The sequence below is a fragment of the Euleptes europaea genome, chromosome 7, assembly GCF_029931775.1.
Source record: "Euleptes europaea isolate rEulEur1 chromosome 7, rEulEur1.hap1, whole genome shotgun sequence".
Taxonomy (NCBI): Eukaryota; Metazoa; Chordata; class Lepidosauria; order Squamata; family Sphaerodactylidae; genus Euleptes; species Euleptes europaea.
In genome coordinates, this window is record NC_079318.1 from 79,788,783 (window position 1) to 79,806,613 (window position 17,831).

Sequence of the window (17,831 nt, forward strand, 5' to 3'; positions counted from 1 at the left end):
TCACGGCGCCCCCCTTGCGTTGCACAATTGAGGCGCCTGCGCACTCTTGCCTCTATAATCCCTTCAAAAAGGATTTCCGCGCTTTCCACATAGCCATGGCGCCTCGCGGTACGCATGCGCACTACTCTTCCTCCCGCCGGTCATTTAATAATGTTGTTTTTGTTGGCAGTTTAAAGGAGCAGCTCTTCCAAACGCATCAAAATACACGTTTAAGTTCCCATCAAAGTTAATCGACGTGATTTCTCTCGTCTAAGGGAAAGGAGGCAGGTGTGAACTGCTTGAGTTGGCTGGAAGGGCTGGAAGGGGAGGGGGACGCGTTAGGGATCTATTCTAATATTCTGAAACCACCAACAGTCTCCAGTTCGCTCTCCTCCAAAGTGAACCTACCTAATGCTAGCTTGGAAAGTTCCTGGAGATTTGAGGAAGGCATCGTTTCGGGGGAGGAGGAAGGTCAGCCAGGATGTGCTGCCACAGAGTCCACCCTCTGAAGCAACCATTTTCTCCAGGGCAACTGATCTCTGTAGTCTAGAGATTAGCTGGAATTCCAAGAGAATGCTGCCATTGCTGCCTGTTAAGGTTGCCAACCTCCAGGTAGTAGCTGGAGATCTCCTGCTATTACAATTGATATCCAGCTCATAGAGATCAGTTCACCTGGAGCCAATGGCCACTTTGGCAACTGGACTCGATGGCACTGAAGTCTCTCCCCAAACCCGGCCCTCCTAGGCTCCGCCCCCAAAACCTCTCACCATTGGTGAAGAGGGACCTGGCAACCCTACTGCCTGTGGAACTTACCCCACTCAGAGAAGTGAGGTGTGTGTAGCAATACTATACAAGGAAATACTATATTTAAAAAAAGGCAAAGGCCCCCTGTGCAAGCACCGGGTCCTTCCTGACCCATGGGGTGACATCACATCCCGACGTTTACTAGTCAGACTTTGTTTGCGGGGTGGTCTGCCAGTGTCTTCCCCAGTCATCTTCCTTTTATCCCCAGCAAGCTGGGTATTCATTTCACCGACCTCGGAAGGATGGAAGGCTGAGTCAACCTTGAGCCGGCTACCTAAGACCAACTTCCGTTGGGATCGAACTCAGGTCGTGAGCAGAGCTTTTGACTGCAGTATTGCAGCTTAATACTTTGCGGCATGGGGCTCCTAAATACTATATTAACAAGAAGCAAATATATACATTTATGATAGCATTTACATATATACCTTAATGTGAATGCTGACATTCACCAAATTTCAGACATTGGCAACTATGTTAAAGTCACAGAAAGCTCAACGATTGAATATGCATGTAAGCTGCTCAATATAGGTAAAGACGTTGATGAACTTTCCTTACACATAAGAAAAAGTTGACCTTTCAAACTGCATTAACTTGTAGATTTGTGTGGATCTACTCTGAAAGTGTCAAAGGACAGTGAAAAAGTGTTGCATTTCTACACTGGATCCATTAGAAGATTTAATCACTTTTAAGATTTAATTATTAATAGTAGATATTATAGAAGGACTTATTTCCACTCCTGTGTGGTAGTTGGCGAGGATCTTGTTACAGATATGAAGTATTGATTATGTATGAGGAGTGTATGTTTTATGTTTGTGTGTATGTGTTATGTTGATATAAAAATTTAATAAAAAAAGAAGGCGCATGAACTTCTGGGCATCTGTAAAATACCCCCTCAAGCACAGCAGCCCACTGTGCATGTCTCGCTGTCAATGCATTGCTTTTCTCCGTAGTGGTGCAGCTTTTCCTAGAAACCAGTATTTCAGGTAATTGCAGGGGAAATTGCATTGCTCTGGCATTTACTCCACTGATATGAAGGAAGCTAGAATACAGTTTTACAATAAGGAACACAGAAGTGTTTTATACCATTTGCAAATCTGGAGGAGCACCAGGCTGGGAAAAGTACACAAACCTAAAAAATGCACATCTGTATACATCTTGTCAGGGCATATCATTATGTTCAGACATACCCACAAACTTAAGTACACTAGCCAGCTTCATCTGGCAAAAATTACACTCTTTTTCCAACCACCCGTTCCCATTTTGGCTATAGAGAAAAAAATTAGGCCTCTTCTTTCACTGAACAGAGTAGGCCACATTCAATAGAACTAAGCCATAAAGACAGCTAGTGTTGAGCTCAGGCACTTGGAGACACCCACATACATCAACCAGTTCTCCAAAGTTCAGGCTTGGGTCAGATGACATAATCATGCACAGCAGTAGCCATCAGCAGCCCTCCTAGATTAGAAAAGTGTGACTTTCAGGAGCCCTGGAAATACTCCACAAAAGATTCCTACCCAGAAACACCCACAGACACAGAACAAGGCCCACCCGAAATTAACATGAGATCTAGAAGATGAGTGTAAGAATGTAAAATTTAATGGTTGATTTAAGACCACAAGGAACAGGCCGAGAGAATGCACACCTGAGAATTCTCTCTAACATTCCGGACTTCCTGTAGAGCGTTTGGTCCGAGCGCCATTGTTTCCTGGGGGCTCCCAGGAAACACCAAGAGTCGTTTAGATTTGGAGTGCAAAAAGCACTCCAACTCGGTCCTAAATAGTGGATCGGGAAGCAGGAAATTCCCCTGCAGCCTTCAAGAGCGGTTTGGACTCCCATATTCTCCGAGAGAGCTTTTTTAAGCCTCCCGTTGAGTTGGAAGTTGTCCCCGCCGGCATAGGGGCTACCATTGCCACGGACGACTCTTTGGATTATAGGCTTTGACCTCCTCTATACATTAACATCAAATAATCTATGAAAAGAACAAGAAGCCTCACCTTTGGAAGTCAGAGTGAGTAAAAAGACACTTTTTGCCTTTATCTTGATTGAGAAGACCTGAATGACGATAAAAACACCTACGAAAACCGGCGACTCCCTGCCCAGCGTAACGAGACTTTTAAAATAAACAAATGCCATTAAATGAACTGACTAAGACCTTATCAACTTGATCAGTGAGTAGACGCAATAAAAGGGACTTCTGAATGACTTTACAACTACCAATTAAATGCTTTGAGGGGAGGGAGGGAGACGAGAACCTTCCCCCCCCACTTCCGGCCTCTTTGATTCAATGTCCAGCCACGTCGCCTCTTAAGACCGGAAGATAACAAGAAGGGCTTTGTTACCATCGAAAAGACAGGGCAGATTGGAAGACTTGAAGTGAATCTCCCCGGTGTAACCATCAAATCGTTCCTACTACTTAACCACCGAGAGGAGACGACGCAGGGTCTATGATACTGCAGTTTCCTGTCTACTTTCTTTTCTTTATCTGTGCTGCTTTGAAGCATAATTGAGGATATCTTGAAAATTACAAAGCCTGCTTCTATATAAGAATACAAGCAGATATGTCAAACAAGAGGTTGGAAGAGATGTTACTCAAACAAATGGACATGTTTGCAGTGCAACAAGATTTAGTCTTCGAAAAACAACAAGCGCTCTCACATCAAGCATTTCAACTAGCTGAGGTGATGAATATCCTATTTAAATCAATTAATGGAAAACTGGACACAATTATTGAGGAGATCCACAATATGAAGACCCAAGATTTTAAAGAGGTAGCTGCAAGTGACCAGCTGGCAAGGAGAGAGAGCAACATGAAAGAACTCAATACCTCTACAATTTACTTGTCTGAGTCACTGCTGACAGGAGGAGCATTATTATCCCAAGAAAACACTTCCTGGCAGCCAGCGATGGAGGGAGACATGATGAAGGATTTTACCAAGAAGATGCTGGAAATTTTAACAAGAAGCCAATGGATACAATCACCGGGATCTTCTTTTACATCTTCAGAGGCCAGAATTGCAGCTACTATATTGAAAAACGGGGGGTGGGGATTGGGAAATAAAGAAGGACTGGCAGATCCCCTCCCAAAACAAGATAATGGCTAAAATGATGCTTATTTTTGGGGTGTAAGGGAGCCACGGTGGATTTACTTTGATGAATTTTTAATGGGAAAATTTGTTTATGTATTGATCTAATCCCTTTAATTTAGAATAATAGAATGTTATATAGAGACAATGATGATAATATTATAACTAGGTAGGACTTGAAATTGCTTATAGAAGTAGTATAGATAGCTTAAAGCAAGTCTGTATGAGAGAAAATAAGGATTAGAAATTAATTTGAAATGCAAAAGTGTTAACCAGTAGAATTAGTGACTGAAGAAGATGCGGGGAAGTCACATATAGTAGATAGCATAGAATATTATAGATAACATATTCTCAGTAATAGCAATGAACTTTTTTTGTTACAAGCAGTTACAACTGAATATATTGTTGAGATATGTTTATTTTAGTTGAATTGTAGAAAATAATAAAAATAATTTAAAAAAAAAAAAAAAAGAGAATTCTCTCTAACATTCCGTCCGTCTAACACACAAAAGCAACAGAGAGAATCCCTACCAGTAATCCCCAAACAATTACACCCTTGAATTTTGCATTAATCAACCAATCCAGAATAAATTATCTGTTGAATTGCTATCACTTATAATTTCTATCTTGGATGATGATTCCCCACTTTATCAGCATGCACTAACAGTGGGAGAAAGAAGATTGGTTTTCAGATTGCAAGTTATGTGGCCAAAGGAGTTGACCAAAGTATGCTTATATACAGGACCACTGAAGGTGGTTCTCTTTCCTGTCTTACAGGACACCCACCCCAACATCCTACCATTGGCCCACAACAGGAAAGATAGTGTTTCAAAAAGGGAACTTCACAAGCAAGTCTCGCACTAAGGCACTTTTGTACAATACTTGGCAATTAACATTATTTAAACACACACCCATAACACCACTAGTGAGCACGTAACTCATGTATTGCCTAGGGACACAAAGAGTGACAACAATTTTCCATATAAGCAGCATATAATTCACACATTTTCCTGGGTCAAAGGAAAGAATAAACTGATGTTCCTTCACAGCAAGGGTCATTTGCGTCTTTCCAAGGTGCCACCTCCTCCCTGGCTAAGCTACGAAGCTTTTAAGGTTTCGTGACCAGCAACTATCCAACAGGCTAAGCTTTTGCCTTCACTGCATTTCCTTATAGCTGCCCCTAATTTATTTCTGCTTGCCACAGTCCGTCAAGAAGAGAAAGAACAACCCTCTTAATGAAGTGTAAGAGGACCAGGAAAAGGAGGCAAGATCAGGGAAAGGTGGTTGTGCATCAAGAGTGGAGAAAGAAGCATTCTCAAACAGGGCAAGGCCAAAACAACATGGGCCCGGGCGCCTCCACCCAGAAGGCAGCTGCTTTTCTTGGAATGTTTCTAGACAGAACAAAGTTCACAGGGCCATAGTCTGAGTTGCTGTCCAACCACCTCCACTTGTGAATGAAGCTGGCCTACCAAAAATATACCCACCCCACCCATGCCACTGCAAGGGGAAGATTGCCGTCCAGGTTTCCAGACCCGACTGGTATTTGCAGCAACCAGACACAAGCCAACCCCTTCAACACAAGAGCCCAAGGCCAAACAAACAATCTGCAGCAGAGGTGGCGCAGGCTGAGCCAGATAACCTAAAGATGAGGGGTTGGCTGGCTGGCAGCCTTCCTGCCTGGCCCGGCGATGGGCCGCTTCCGTTCATCCCACAGCGTCACTCCATCGCAGGTACATATTTTCTTGGGGTTCTGGAAGAGGCCAGCAGTGCGGGCAATGATTCCACAGGCCATTCTGAAAGCAAAGAAAGAGAGGGCTGGATAAGGTCGGAAAGGGCTGGGCAAGGGTGGTGCGCAATCTGCATTTTTCTAGCGCAGAATTCAGAACTTTTTTTAATGCAAGGTTTTAGTCTTTATTGCTGCAGAGTGTCAGCCCTTGGCCCACAGAACCAGAAATCACCACAAAGTCATATAGAGTCCAAACAGATGGCTTTTACTGATCAAATAGGCATACAGTGCAAACGAATAAAATGACAGCTATGAGAGGCTCACTAGCTGGGAGATATTATAAGGCAGGAAAGGCGGGAGATTACACGCATGAATACAGTTTCCCAGGAGCTGAGTTCCCAGGCCTAGGTATGCGACCTTGGGGGGCAGACAATACAGCACAGAGACAGAGGCAATAACGAAACCGAGATAGCAGCCTGACATTCTGCTCCCCTCAAGGCCCCCTCCCAGTTCGCAAGGGGGCTGGCCTGTCCGGGTAAGCAATGTGAAAGGCGTCAACGAGGTCGGGGGCGGAGACATCCCGTGCGCGCACCCATTCGTCATAGGCAGGGGGGAAATGTTTCCAACGAACTAGATATTGCAGATTGCCATGGTGAATACGGGAGTCAAGGATCTTGGAGACTTCGAAGTGTTCTTCCCCCCCCACCATGATGGGTTGCGCAGGCGGTGGGTCCGGATGCCACCGTGGAGAAGCAACATGGGGTTTGAGGAGGCTTATGTGGAAAACAGGATGCACACGCCTCAAGGATTTGGGGAGAGCCAGTTCCACTGTGACAGGGTTTATGACCCGAGTAATGGGGAAAGGGCCAATGAATTTGGCGCTGAGCTTATGGCACGGTTGGGTGGAACGGAGATTTTTGGTGGAAAGGTAAACCAAAGCACCCACTTGCAGATCACCCCCGGGGGAGCGATGTTTGTCAGCTTGCGCTTTGTATTTACGTTTGGCCCGGTCGAGGTTGCTAACGAGCCAGGGCCAAGTGGTACGGAGGGCGTGTGCCCAGGAGGCAATGTCGGGGTTCCCCTCCCCCTCTACATCATCTGTAGGAGCGATGGGACTGAAATCTTGCCCATACACAGCAAAAAACGGGCTAAAACCTGTGGATTGATGCATGGCATTATTGTAGGCATATTCTGCTAAAGGTAACAGTTCCACCCAGTTATCCTGGTGGTAGTTAACATAACAACGCAAATAACATTCAAGTACAGCATTGACACGTTCAGTTTGACCATCAGTTTGAGGATGGTATGCACTAGACAATCCCTGTTCCACCCCCACCAACTTGAGGAAAGCTTTCCAAAACTTAGAAACGAAACCACTTCCGCGGTCACAAATTATTTTACGCGGAAACGAATGTAAACGAAAGATATGCGTCACGAAGAGGCGGGCCAGTTTCTGAGCAGAGGGGATCCCTGCGCATGGAATCAAATGTATTTGCTTAGAAAACAAATCAGTAACAACCCACAACACAGTTTTACCCCCACTGAGAGGGAGATCAGTCATGAAGTCCATAGCAATCACTTCCCAAGGTCTGCTGGGCGTTTCAAGAGGTTGTAGCAGTCCCGGGGGTTTGCCCTGCGATCGTTTCGCAGCGGCACAAACGGGACAGCTGCGGATGAAGGAGTCAATGTCGGAACGCATTCCCCCCCACCAGAACTGTCTGCGCAATAAGTGAAGGGTCTTCAGAAACCCAAAGTGCCCAGCTGTTTTGGCTCCATGAGCTAAATGTAAAACGTCTTTCCGGAGAGCTTTGGGTACATACAATTTTGAGTCTTTGTACCAGGACCCCCCTTGTTCCAAAACACCAGGAGGTAGGGTATGAGCGGAACGTTCTAAAAGGCACTGGTCCCGAAGGACAGTTAAAAAGGATTCGGAGATGGGGATTTTGGAGGGAGCCCCCCCGTCGGTCATGGAGATCTGAGAAACAGTTATAGGGCTAGTGCTTACGTGCGGCGGCGCGCAGACTGCAGGCGGCTGAGCGGTCGGAGGGGTAGGAGGGGCGGGAACTCCGGTCTGTTGCGGTGGCGGCTGGGCAGCCGGTTGGGCTGGCGGAGCTTGCGAGTTAGGGAAGGTGTGCTGATGCTGGGATCGGGTTTGCACAGCCAGCATAGGTAGGGCCCCACGTTGCATAGGGGTGAACAGAGAGTTGGTGGGTCTTTCGAGTTTTACCGGATATTGTGGTAAACGGGAGAGGGCATCCGCGAGAACGTTCTGCTTCCCAGGGACGTGCTTCAGGGTGAAACGGAACTGAGCAAAGAACTCCGCCCACCGTTGTTGTTTCGCCGATAGCTTATGGGACCCCGTGAGGGCAGCTAGATTTTTGTGATCGGTCCAAACTTCAAAGGGTACTTTAGACCCTTCCAAGAATTGCCGCCATAAAGTCAGTGCATGATGAACTGCAGAGGCCTCTTTCTCCCAGATGGGCCAGTTTAATTGAGCGTGCGCAAATTTTTTTGAAAAGTAAGCGCAAGGGTGAAGAAGACCGTCCGGTCCTTGCTGGAGGAGAGCCCCTCCCATGGCTACATCGGAAGCATCGACTTGCACAATGAACATTTGATTTGGGTCTGGGTGCCGTAGCACCGGCTCCGAAGTGAAGAGGCGTTTGAGGGCCAGAAAGGCGGCTTGGCATTGCTCAGTCCATAGGATTTTTGCGGAGGGCAAGGCAGCCGAGCTTACTTTTCCCTTAGTTTTCAGCAGGTCCGTAATGGGTAGAGCCACTTGGGCGAAGTTAGGGATGAATCCCCGATAGAAGTTTGCAAATCCCAGAAATTGCTGTACTTGCTTACGGTTGGTGGGGGGAGTCCAATCGAGGACGGCTTGGACTTTGGCGGGGTCCATGCGAAGACCTTGGTGGGAGATGATGTATCCCAAAAACGTGAGTTTGCTTTGGTGAAATTCACACTTAGCTAGTTTAGCGAACAGTTGATGGTTACGCAGGCGTTGTAGAACTTCCCTGACCAGAGTCACATGCTCGTCCATAGTTTTCGAATAAATGAGAATGTCATCTAAGTAGACCACCACCCCACGATATAGAAGGTCATGTAGGATTTCATTGATGAGTTGCATGAAGACCCCCGGGGCCCCTTTTAATCCGAATGGCATTACAAGGAATTCATACATTCCGAAACAGCTAGAGAAGGCAGTGAGGTGTTCATCTCCTTCGCGGATACGGACTCGGTAGTAGGCTTCCACCAAGTCTAATTTAGAGAACACACGGCCTTCCTGTAATTGTCCCAAAATATCCGATATTAATGGGATAGGATAGGCGTTGGTCTGGGTAACCGCATTGAGCTTTCTGAAGTCAATGCACAGGCGAAGGTCGCCTTCTTTTTTCCGGACGAAAAACGCGGGGGCCGAGTTTGGGGCATTCGAAGGGCGAATGAACCCTCTGGCGAGGTTTTTGTCCAAAAAGTCCCGGAGGACAGTGCGCTCGGAAGCGCTCATAGGGTAAATCTTACTTTTGGTTAATGTGCAGTCCTTTACTACTTCAATCGCACAGTCTGAGGCCCGGTGGGGGGGTAAGGCATCACATTCCCTAAGGTCGAAGACATCTTCAAAGTCCCGGTATACAGCGGGTAGAGCCGGTGGTACTGGGGCAGTAGAGGTTAATGCTGGAACGGGCGGAAATGGCAGAGCAAAGTTTTGCCGATGCTGGTCGCAGGTGGGACTAGCGAAAGAGATAGTGTTTGTTTCCCAATCAATACTGGGACTATGTCCTTTAATCCAGTTAATTCCCAAGACCACTTCAAATCGGATAGGGGCTATAGTGAAGTCTATTTGTTCCCAGTGGGAACCAATTCCCATTGCCACCCCTATGGTGCGGTGATCAACTGGACCCCCCTGGAATTGGCTCCCGTCCATTTGAGCAAATTGGACGGGGGCGGGTAAAGCCTCTGAGTCGGCTCTGAGTGCAGCAAACGTGGCTTCGCTTATGAGAGTGCGACAGCAACCGGAGTCAATTAGTGCTTTGACGGGGATTTGTGGACCTCCGTTAAGTTGTTGTAAAACTGCATCCACGTAGACGGTGGAGTCCACTTCTTTGATTTTGGTAGGAGCATTCGGTTTGATAGGAAGATCCTGAGAGGTCTGTGGAGATGCTCCATTCACCACAGACCGGAGCCGTTTTTTGACAAGTCGAGGGGAGATTCCAGGTTTAAGGCTGGAGAAATCCAAGGGTTTTCCTCATCCGAAGAGGGAAAGCTGTCCCCCAATGGGGCACTTGTAATCCGAGACCCGGCGGGGTCGTTGGAAGCAGGCAGGGAGGCTGGGTCCCCGGCATGGAGTGCAGAGGGTGTGGGCCTTCCCGGAGCTGCGCTGCGGGTGGCCGCGGTGCCTCTGCGTGGTGGACGACCTCGGGCGCGGGTTGTCGTGCTGGGACGAAATAATTCCTGGCGGCGTGGGCAAACGGCTGCAAAGTGGCCCATTTCTCCGCATGTAAGACAGGCACCCCTCTGAAATCGGGCTTCACGTTCCTGGAGCGGACGTGGGGGATTTCGTGGGACGAGCAGTGGTGCCTTGGGTTGAGGCTTTTGGGTGCCCTTCTCCTTGTGCTTTTGACGGACGAGAGAAATAAAGCGGCGGCGGCTTTCCACTTCCTCGGCTAATAGGATCCAGCCTTCGAGGGTATCGGGATCGCCCCGCATGTAAGACCAGTTCAGAATGTCAGGATGCAAGGCTTCCCTGAAATGATGGATTAGGGTAGTCTCGGGCCAACCTACAATTTTACTTGCCAGTCGCTGAAATTCATCGGCAAATTCCCGAACTGTAGTAGAGCCTTGTTTTAATTGTAAGAGTTCCGTTTTGGCTCTTTCCCCCAGGAAGGGGTCCTCAAACCTCCTTCTCAGGGCAGTCATGAAGTTGTTGAGGGAACGAATCGCACGAGAGCGGGTGTCAAACTGGAGGACCATCCAGTCAGCCGCTTTGCCTGTCAGGAGGGAAGCTACGTACCGCACCCGGCTATCTTCCGTGGGGAAAAGTTGACCTTGTTCTCGCATATAACTGTCCACTTGATGCAAGAAACAAGGCAAAGTCTCAAGAGATCCGTCATACGTAGTCCTCAATTTGAGTTGCTTCCAAGGGCCGGGCGCGGGTTGACCCGGTTGCACGGGTGGTCCGGGCGGAGGAGCAACAGGAGCTCCAGGAGGCAAGGGTGGAGCAGGCACATTAGCAGGTGGTTGCACGGGTGGTCCGGGCGGAGGAGCAACAGGAGCTCCAGGAGGTAAGGGTGGAGCAGGCACATTAGCGGGTGGTTGTACGGGTACCCCCTGACCCGGTATCGGAACGGGCTGTCTCTGAGCTATCAGGGTTTGTTGTAATTGCCTGTTCTCTTGAAGCATAAGTTCCATTACTTCCTGGAGTTGATCAACACGGTCGGAGAGCTCCCGATTCTGGGCTCGTAAAAGATGAACCTCCTCACTTGGGCCACCAGTAAGATGAGGCTTACTGGTTCGGAAGCTCGTGGCCCATTGAGAGCTATCCCCATATAAATCCTCGTCTTCAGACTCATCTGAGTCTCGACGTCGGTCAGCCAAACGGCGTGCGCGTTGGGTCGCACGCGACGGGACAAACGCCGGGGAAAAAGTTAGACCTGATAGTCCCAGTACATAGTCCTTGGGGAGCGTGTCCACGTTCGCCTGATTCCTAATCCTTGCTGCAGCCGCCCTGGCTGCTTCCGCCGCCTCTCTCTCTCTTGCGACCCTAGCCGCTTCGGCGGCTTGCTGATCCGCAAGAACTTTGGCGTTCTCAAGTCTTAGGGCAGTCTCTGCCGTAATGCGCGGCAAAAGTTCTGTCTCGAGGAGCAAGAGTATGGGGTCAGGTTCCCCGCCCAGCAGAGGTTGTACTCGAACCGCCAGTGCGGATGCCTCGGCTCCAAACGTCGGGGTCAAAACTTGAGCCAAGGTGGCTACCGGGGTGTCCTTTGTACATTCCACAAGGAGAAGAGCGGTGCTAATAGCGACTCGCTTGGCCTCAGCCTGGCAGCTGGCCGCATCCGGGATCAGGGAAAAACCCTCCGGCGGGGCTCCCGCCATGGTAGAAAGAGTTTGTCGAGAAATAAGATTATCCAAAAGTCCAGTTAATATTTGTAAATCCTCAGTCGCCAATCGGGCATCGTCCAGTAATTGATCCAAGTCCTGAAGATCTAAACGAGCATCAGTATCCTCCGATGTTAACATCCAGAGACGTCCTGTAAGAGATTGCCACTGCGCCTGTACCAGTCCCCTCAAGCGGCAAACCTCTCGGGTCGTCCGGAAAAGTTCAGCGATTAAGTCTTGTAACAGAGTAGGGTCCTCTGAGAAGGACTCCAGGGTAGTAGATCACCTGGAGAGCTGCACAGCTCCCATCCAAGTGGCAGGCGAACCCCCCTGGGCTCCAGCCTGGCTAGGAGAACGGTGAAGATGAGAGATAGCTGTCATAATGTCAGCCCTTGGCCCACAGAACCAGAAATCACCACAAAGTCATATAGAGTCCAAACAGATGGCTTTTACTGATCAAATAGGCATACAGTGCAAACGAATAAAATGACAGCTATGAGAGGCTCACTAGCTGGGAGATATTATAAGGCAGGAAAGGCGGGAGATTACACGCATGAATACAGTTTCCCAGGAGCTGAGTTCCCAGGCCTAGGTATGCGACCTTGGGGGGCAGACAATACAGCACAGAGACAGAGGCAATAACGAAACCGAGATAGCAGCCTGACACAGAGGGAAACCTGAATGTGTGAGCAAGGCCGACTGAGGCCTCAGGAGGACAGGAGCCAAACAGGACTTTCAAGGGCTGAAGATTCTATGCCATGTGGAGAGCTTTGCCCTTCTCCACAGCTAGTGGAAGTAGAAAAAAACTAAGCAAAACAAGCCAACAGGAATAATTTTGGGTCTTATTTGGTGCAGTCTTTGGATATAAAGCACAAAGTGAAAATAAACAAGAGTCCAGTGGCATCTTAAACACTAAGAAGACAAAGTCTTCACAGTGTCAGCTTGTTTTCATTCCAACAGACTAAAACAGACGAAACTTCTGAAACTATTGAGTACAAAGTTTGCACGCATGGAGATATTTATTTTATGCTTGTGAATGTGTTAACTACTATCAAGTCACTTCCAACTTAAGGGGCCCTTATGAATTAATGTCCTCCAAAACGCCCTATCTTTAACAGCCTTGCTCAGGTCTTGCAGACTGAGGGCCGTGGCTTCCTTTATAGAGTCAATCAATCCATCTCATTATCATCTTTTCCTGCTGCCTTCCACTTTTCCTAGCATTATTGTCTTTTCCTGTGACCCGTGTCTTCTCATAATATGACCAAAGTACAATAGCCTCAGTTTAGTCATTTTAGCTTCCTGTGACAACTCAGGCTTAGTTTGATCTACAACCCACTGATTTGTATTTTTGATTTGATCTAGAACCCACATGTCTTTTTAGCAGTCCACAGTATCTGTAAAATTCTTTTTCAAGAACACATTTCAAAGGAATCAACTTTCTTCCTGTCAGAGTTCTTCATTCTCCAACTTTTACACCCATACACAGTAATGGGGAATACTTTTATGCTTGAGCTGGAGACGAAGCTATCCCTTTCCTTTTCCTCCCCCAAATACATGAGCACACTCCCTGCCCACTCTTAAGTTCTCAAAGCTTCCTCCAGTTGTGAGTGGAGATCAGCCTGCTCCTTCTTTCCACCCCCTTCCCCTCTCCAGTGGCTCCCAACCCTTCCAGCCCCAGCAAACTGCATAATTTAGCACTTTACAGCTTGCAAGGCACAAGCAGAACACCTGCTCCCAGTCTACATCTTCATTTCTCACCTCTTGCCTGAATTGCCTGTGACTTTCGAGTCTGGATGGCTTCCACGGCCCAGGTCATCCTCTCCTGCGTCTACCACCAAGGAGCGCCCAATGATGTCATAAACCTAAGAGGGACGAACAGCAACACTTGGTACTCATCTTGGGCAACTGCTGTTCACCCCAGCTGAGCAGATTATAAGAAAATTAAGAGCCCAACAGAGCTCAAAACAACTTGGCAGTGGGATTTTGGAGTTTGAAGTGGACTGGGCAAACTACTTGCGACATTTGCAGATTAGATCGTGCAAAAAATAAGCCAGGCTATACAGACACATCATAAGCATACCATTGCCCTACAAGGCCTTTACTAAAACCATTTCTCAGATGGCTCATTTGCTCCAGATGGCCTCACCTTCAATCGGTTGTCTTCCATTCGGAAAGAAGCCCTTCCATCAGCAGCAGCCAAGATATTTCCAAGATCCCCGGCATGCTGGAACATAAGAACACAAGACTAGCCATGCTGGATCAGACCAATTTGTCCAGTATCCCATTTCCCAGCAGCGGCCAGTCAGAGAAGCCCAAAAGCAAGGCCCACAGGCAACAGCCACCACCTGCTGACTGCTCCCCCGTGCCTGTCAATCAGTGGCATTGCATCTCTGAATCCAGAGGTCTCTTTCAGTTATACCAGCTAATAGCCAGCAGTAGACAAACCTGCCCAACCTTAAATTCATCTAGGCCAGTGGCTGCCACAATCACATCTGGCACTGAGGCCTTCAACTCAACCACCCATTGTATGCCGTACTTCTTATTGTTCATCTTGCATCTACTGCCAGATTTGTACGATGGCCCCAAGCTCTAGTATGGTGTGAAAGGGAGAAATGTTTCTAGCCACTGTCACTACACAACGCATACTTGTGTAGACCTCTATTATGTCACTCCTCATTCACCATTTCCCCTAAATTAAAAAGCCCCAAATGCTTTAGATGTGCCTCATAGGGCAGGCGCTCCAACCCCATGACCATTTTGGTAGCTCTTTTTGGCACTTTTTGGCACCCCGCCCATATCCTTTTTGAGATACGGCAACCATATCTGGGCATAGTGTTCCAAGTGAGACCACACCAGGGACTTGCAGAAGGGCATGTCTATATGCGGAGGTGCGGCAACTTACCCTGTGCAGGTCCTGTGGACCCCCATGGCATTCCCCATCAGGGTTGAAGTGGTCCCCACAGCTGTGTTGTGCAGAAGCAAAATTGGGGGTTTTAACACTCAGAAAAATTAAGGTCCCCTAGCTCCCGCCCTCTGCCCCAAAGGATGACAGACGGTTCCTCTCACCTCTCACAGGAACCAGTGATGTCCCCGAACTCGTGAACGTGCAGGCCATGCAGGCCGGGCTCCAGACCATCAACAGTGCCATCAATGAGGCATTTCTTTTGGGAGACCTGCAAGAACCTCACCACACCCTGCACTGATCCAGGGCCAGATATCATAGCCACCGCTGCGCTGTCAAATGGTTCTGCAAGGGAATACAAAATCGAAAGAGCAGACTTTTCATCTGTAGGCTACTGGTAGTTTCATGCCTACAGATCAAACAGCTGAAACGAATAAAAGCCATTTTTCACATGGAGAACTGAAGGTAAGAAAATCTACTTACCTGCTGAGGGAAAATCAGCATGGCTTCTGTAAAGGAAAGCCCCGCCTCACCAAGCTTTGAGAAACTGAACAAGCAAGTAGATAACAGTGACCCGGCAGACATTATATACTTGGACTTTCAAAAGGCTTTGGACAATATACCTCATCAAAGACTCCTGCGTAAACATAGCAGTCATGTGACTGAGAGGGGAAAAGGTCTTGGGGTCATAGTAGAAAGCTCAATGAACGTGTCAACTCAGCGTGCTGCAGCAATGAAAAAGGGGCAAAGGGGCAAACTCTACGTTAGGGATTATTAGGAAAGGGACTGAAAATAAAATGGCCAATATTATAATGCCCCTGTGTAGATCTATGGTGTAGATCTCATTTGGAATACTGTGTACAGTTCTGGTCACCATATCTCAAAAAGGACACTGCAGAGCTGGAAAAAGTACAGAAGAGGGCAACCAAGATGATTAGGGGTTTGCAGCACCTTCCCTATGAGGAAAGGCTGAAGAGTCTGGGGCTTTTCAGTTTACAAAAGAGATAACTAAGGGGGGCATGATAGAGGTTTATACAATGGGATGAACAGAGCTGACAAAGAGAAATTTCTCTCACACACACAACATACTAGACTCGAGGGCACCCAATGAAGCTGATGGACTGCAGATTCATGGACAAAAAGGAAATACTTCTTTACAGGGCATGTTTAGAACGTGGAATTTGCTGCCAGAGGATGTAGTTGTCAGGCATGGGTCTGAGAAAGGAATGTTGTGGTTTCCCCAGATGCCGGCCAAAGCCAGCTCCATGTCTGTAAAGTGTATAGACTCCCAGTGTGTGGGAACTCTCCTGACACCTCCTGACAGCTCCAAGGAGGGGGGGGGGTTTCCATGGTATCCCGATCTCCCCGATTTGCCCTGTGCCTTTCTATATATGCTCTTTGCTGTACCCATAGCTTTTACTAGTGTCCATTTGCTTCTGGCTTCTGCAAACCTGTAGATTTTCTAACAATTCAGTTTTCTTTGGACTGCCTGTCTGCTGGACTCTGTTTATGGGATTATCATGGGACTAGTGATGGCCACAGCACAGACAGCTTTAAAAAGTGACTAGATGGACCATGGTGATTAAAGGGAACTTCCGCATTCAGAGGCAATCAACTTCTGAATCTCCATGCCAGAAGGAAACATCAGGGGAAGGCCTTGGCCTCTATGTCCTGTTGTTGGAGCTCCAGAGGAACTGGTTGGCCATTGTGTGAGACACGAGGCTAGACTAGATGGACCGCTGGTCTGATCCAGCAAGGCTCTCCCTATGGTCTTACAGCAGGTCTTACAGCAGGAGAGACGACTTAAACCCAGGACTGCCAGAAACACATCTAACTCTTAAGATGCAGTTATTCTCTGTAATAGCATATTTGTTTATACTAATCATGTCGCCTTGTAGCGCAGAGTGGTATGCTGCAGTACTGCAGTCCAAGCTCTGCTCATGACCTGAGTTCGATCCAGGCGGATGTCAGTTTCAGGTAGCCAGCTCAAGGTTGACTCAGTCTTCCATTCTTCCAAGGTTGGTAAAATCAGTACCCAGTTTGCAGGAAGTGTAGATGACTCGGGAAGGCAATGGCAAACCACCCCGTAAACATAGTCTGCCTGGTAAATGTTGTGATGTGATGTCACCCCAAGGATCAGTAATGACCAGGTGCTTGCATAGTGGACTACTTTTACCTTTTTATATTAATCACTAGCCCGTAACAGATCTATAAATCCCAGAGACTTTTTGAGAAGGAAAAAGCCACAATACTTGAAAACTACTTAAAAAAAAAAGTTTGTTGAGGAAGAGGGCAAATGTTGGAGAGAGGAGATGGTGCGGGCTAGGACTTACGTGGCGTGGTGCCCCCCATTCCTTTTAGCACAGCCTTGCGTCCAGTGCTTTCCAAAAGGCTATGGACTTTCTCAGTTTGGAGACTGGTCTCGAGTAGCACACTTTGTGAATCTAGATTGACATCAAGCACCTGGATGCCTGGAGGGAAATAAAGGCAAAGTGAGAGACAAATCAACGCTGCTGTATTGAGCCGAACACAATTAAATTAACCACCACCCTGGGTCCTACTCAGGACCCAGCCACAATCTTTTTCATGTCACTATTACCAAGTTTTTAAAAAGTAGATGGAACTGAGAAAATAGCAGTGACTGTGAGTGTCAGAGAAATGTTTTGGGATGAGGTAGCGGTTGGGTTGAAGAGACCTGATACGGACACCAGGTTCCCTATGAAAAAAGAGGGTGAGAGAGTTGCATAAGACCACAAACAGTGTGGTGACAGCAAAGAGGGAGAAAGAGATACAGGGTTAAAATGCCCAAAATGGAACATTTGCACACAGTGTGTTAACCAATGGAACGCCCTTCTGAAGAACAGATTAGGTCAGTTGCTACACAATATGTCTGTGGGTGGACAGAAAGGAGCCTGCTACAGGCCACTCACTCTCTCATCATGTTCCCGAGTGTGGAAGTTCTGGGGCACCTGTCCAGCAGCTCTCTGTAAACAGGGTGATGCTGAAGTAACATACCTGTTCCTACAAGGCCTTTTTAAAAGTTCCTGTGCATTTGCAGGGTCAGCATCAGATGCCATAAGCAGCAGGAAAATGTCATCTCATCCATGTGCAGGGGTGGGGGCTCAGCAAAGAAAGAAGGGGATGCCTGCTGTGTGAATGGAGCTTAGAAGAGCAGCACCAGCCATTCACATTACCTGGTACTTCTTGCAGAGCTGCCTGAACTGCCTCCACACAATTCTGGCAGCTC

At 47.8% G+C, this 17,831-nt stretch overlaps 1 protein-coding gene across 1 annotated transcript in view; it reads right to left on the reverse strand.

Annotated features, from left to right (window-relative positions):
- Positions 1-5,486: 5,486 nt before the first annotated feature.
- CCS (copper chaperone for superoxide dismutase) overlaps positions 5,487-17,831 on the reverse strand; it is a 16,451-nt gene continuing 4,106 nt past the window's right edge. The window contains exons 2-8 of the mRNA XM_056852789.1: positions 17,779-17,831; positions 16,918-17,055; positions 14,749-14,929; positions 14,585-14,645; positions 13,829-13,906; positions 13,441-13,544; positions 5,487-5,659 (exon numbers count right to left, since the gene is read on the reverse strand). The exon at positions 17,779-17,831 is cut by the window's right edge and continues 20 nt beyond it. Of these exons, the coding sequence (XP_056708767.1) occupies positions 5,506-5,659; positions 13,441-13,544; positions 13,829-13,906; positions 14,585-14,645; positions 14,749-14,929; positions 16,918-17,055; positions 17,779-17,831 (769 nt within the window). The 3' untranslated portion in view covers positions 5,487-5,505. The remainder of the gene's footprint in view (positions 5,660-13,440; positions 13,545-13,828; positions 13,907-14,584; positions 14,646-14,748; positions 14,930-16,917; positions 17,056-17,778) is intronic.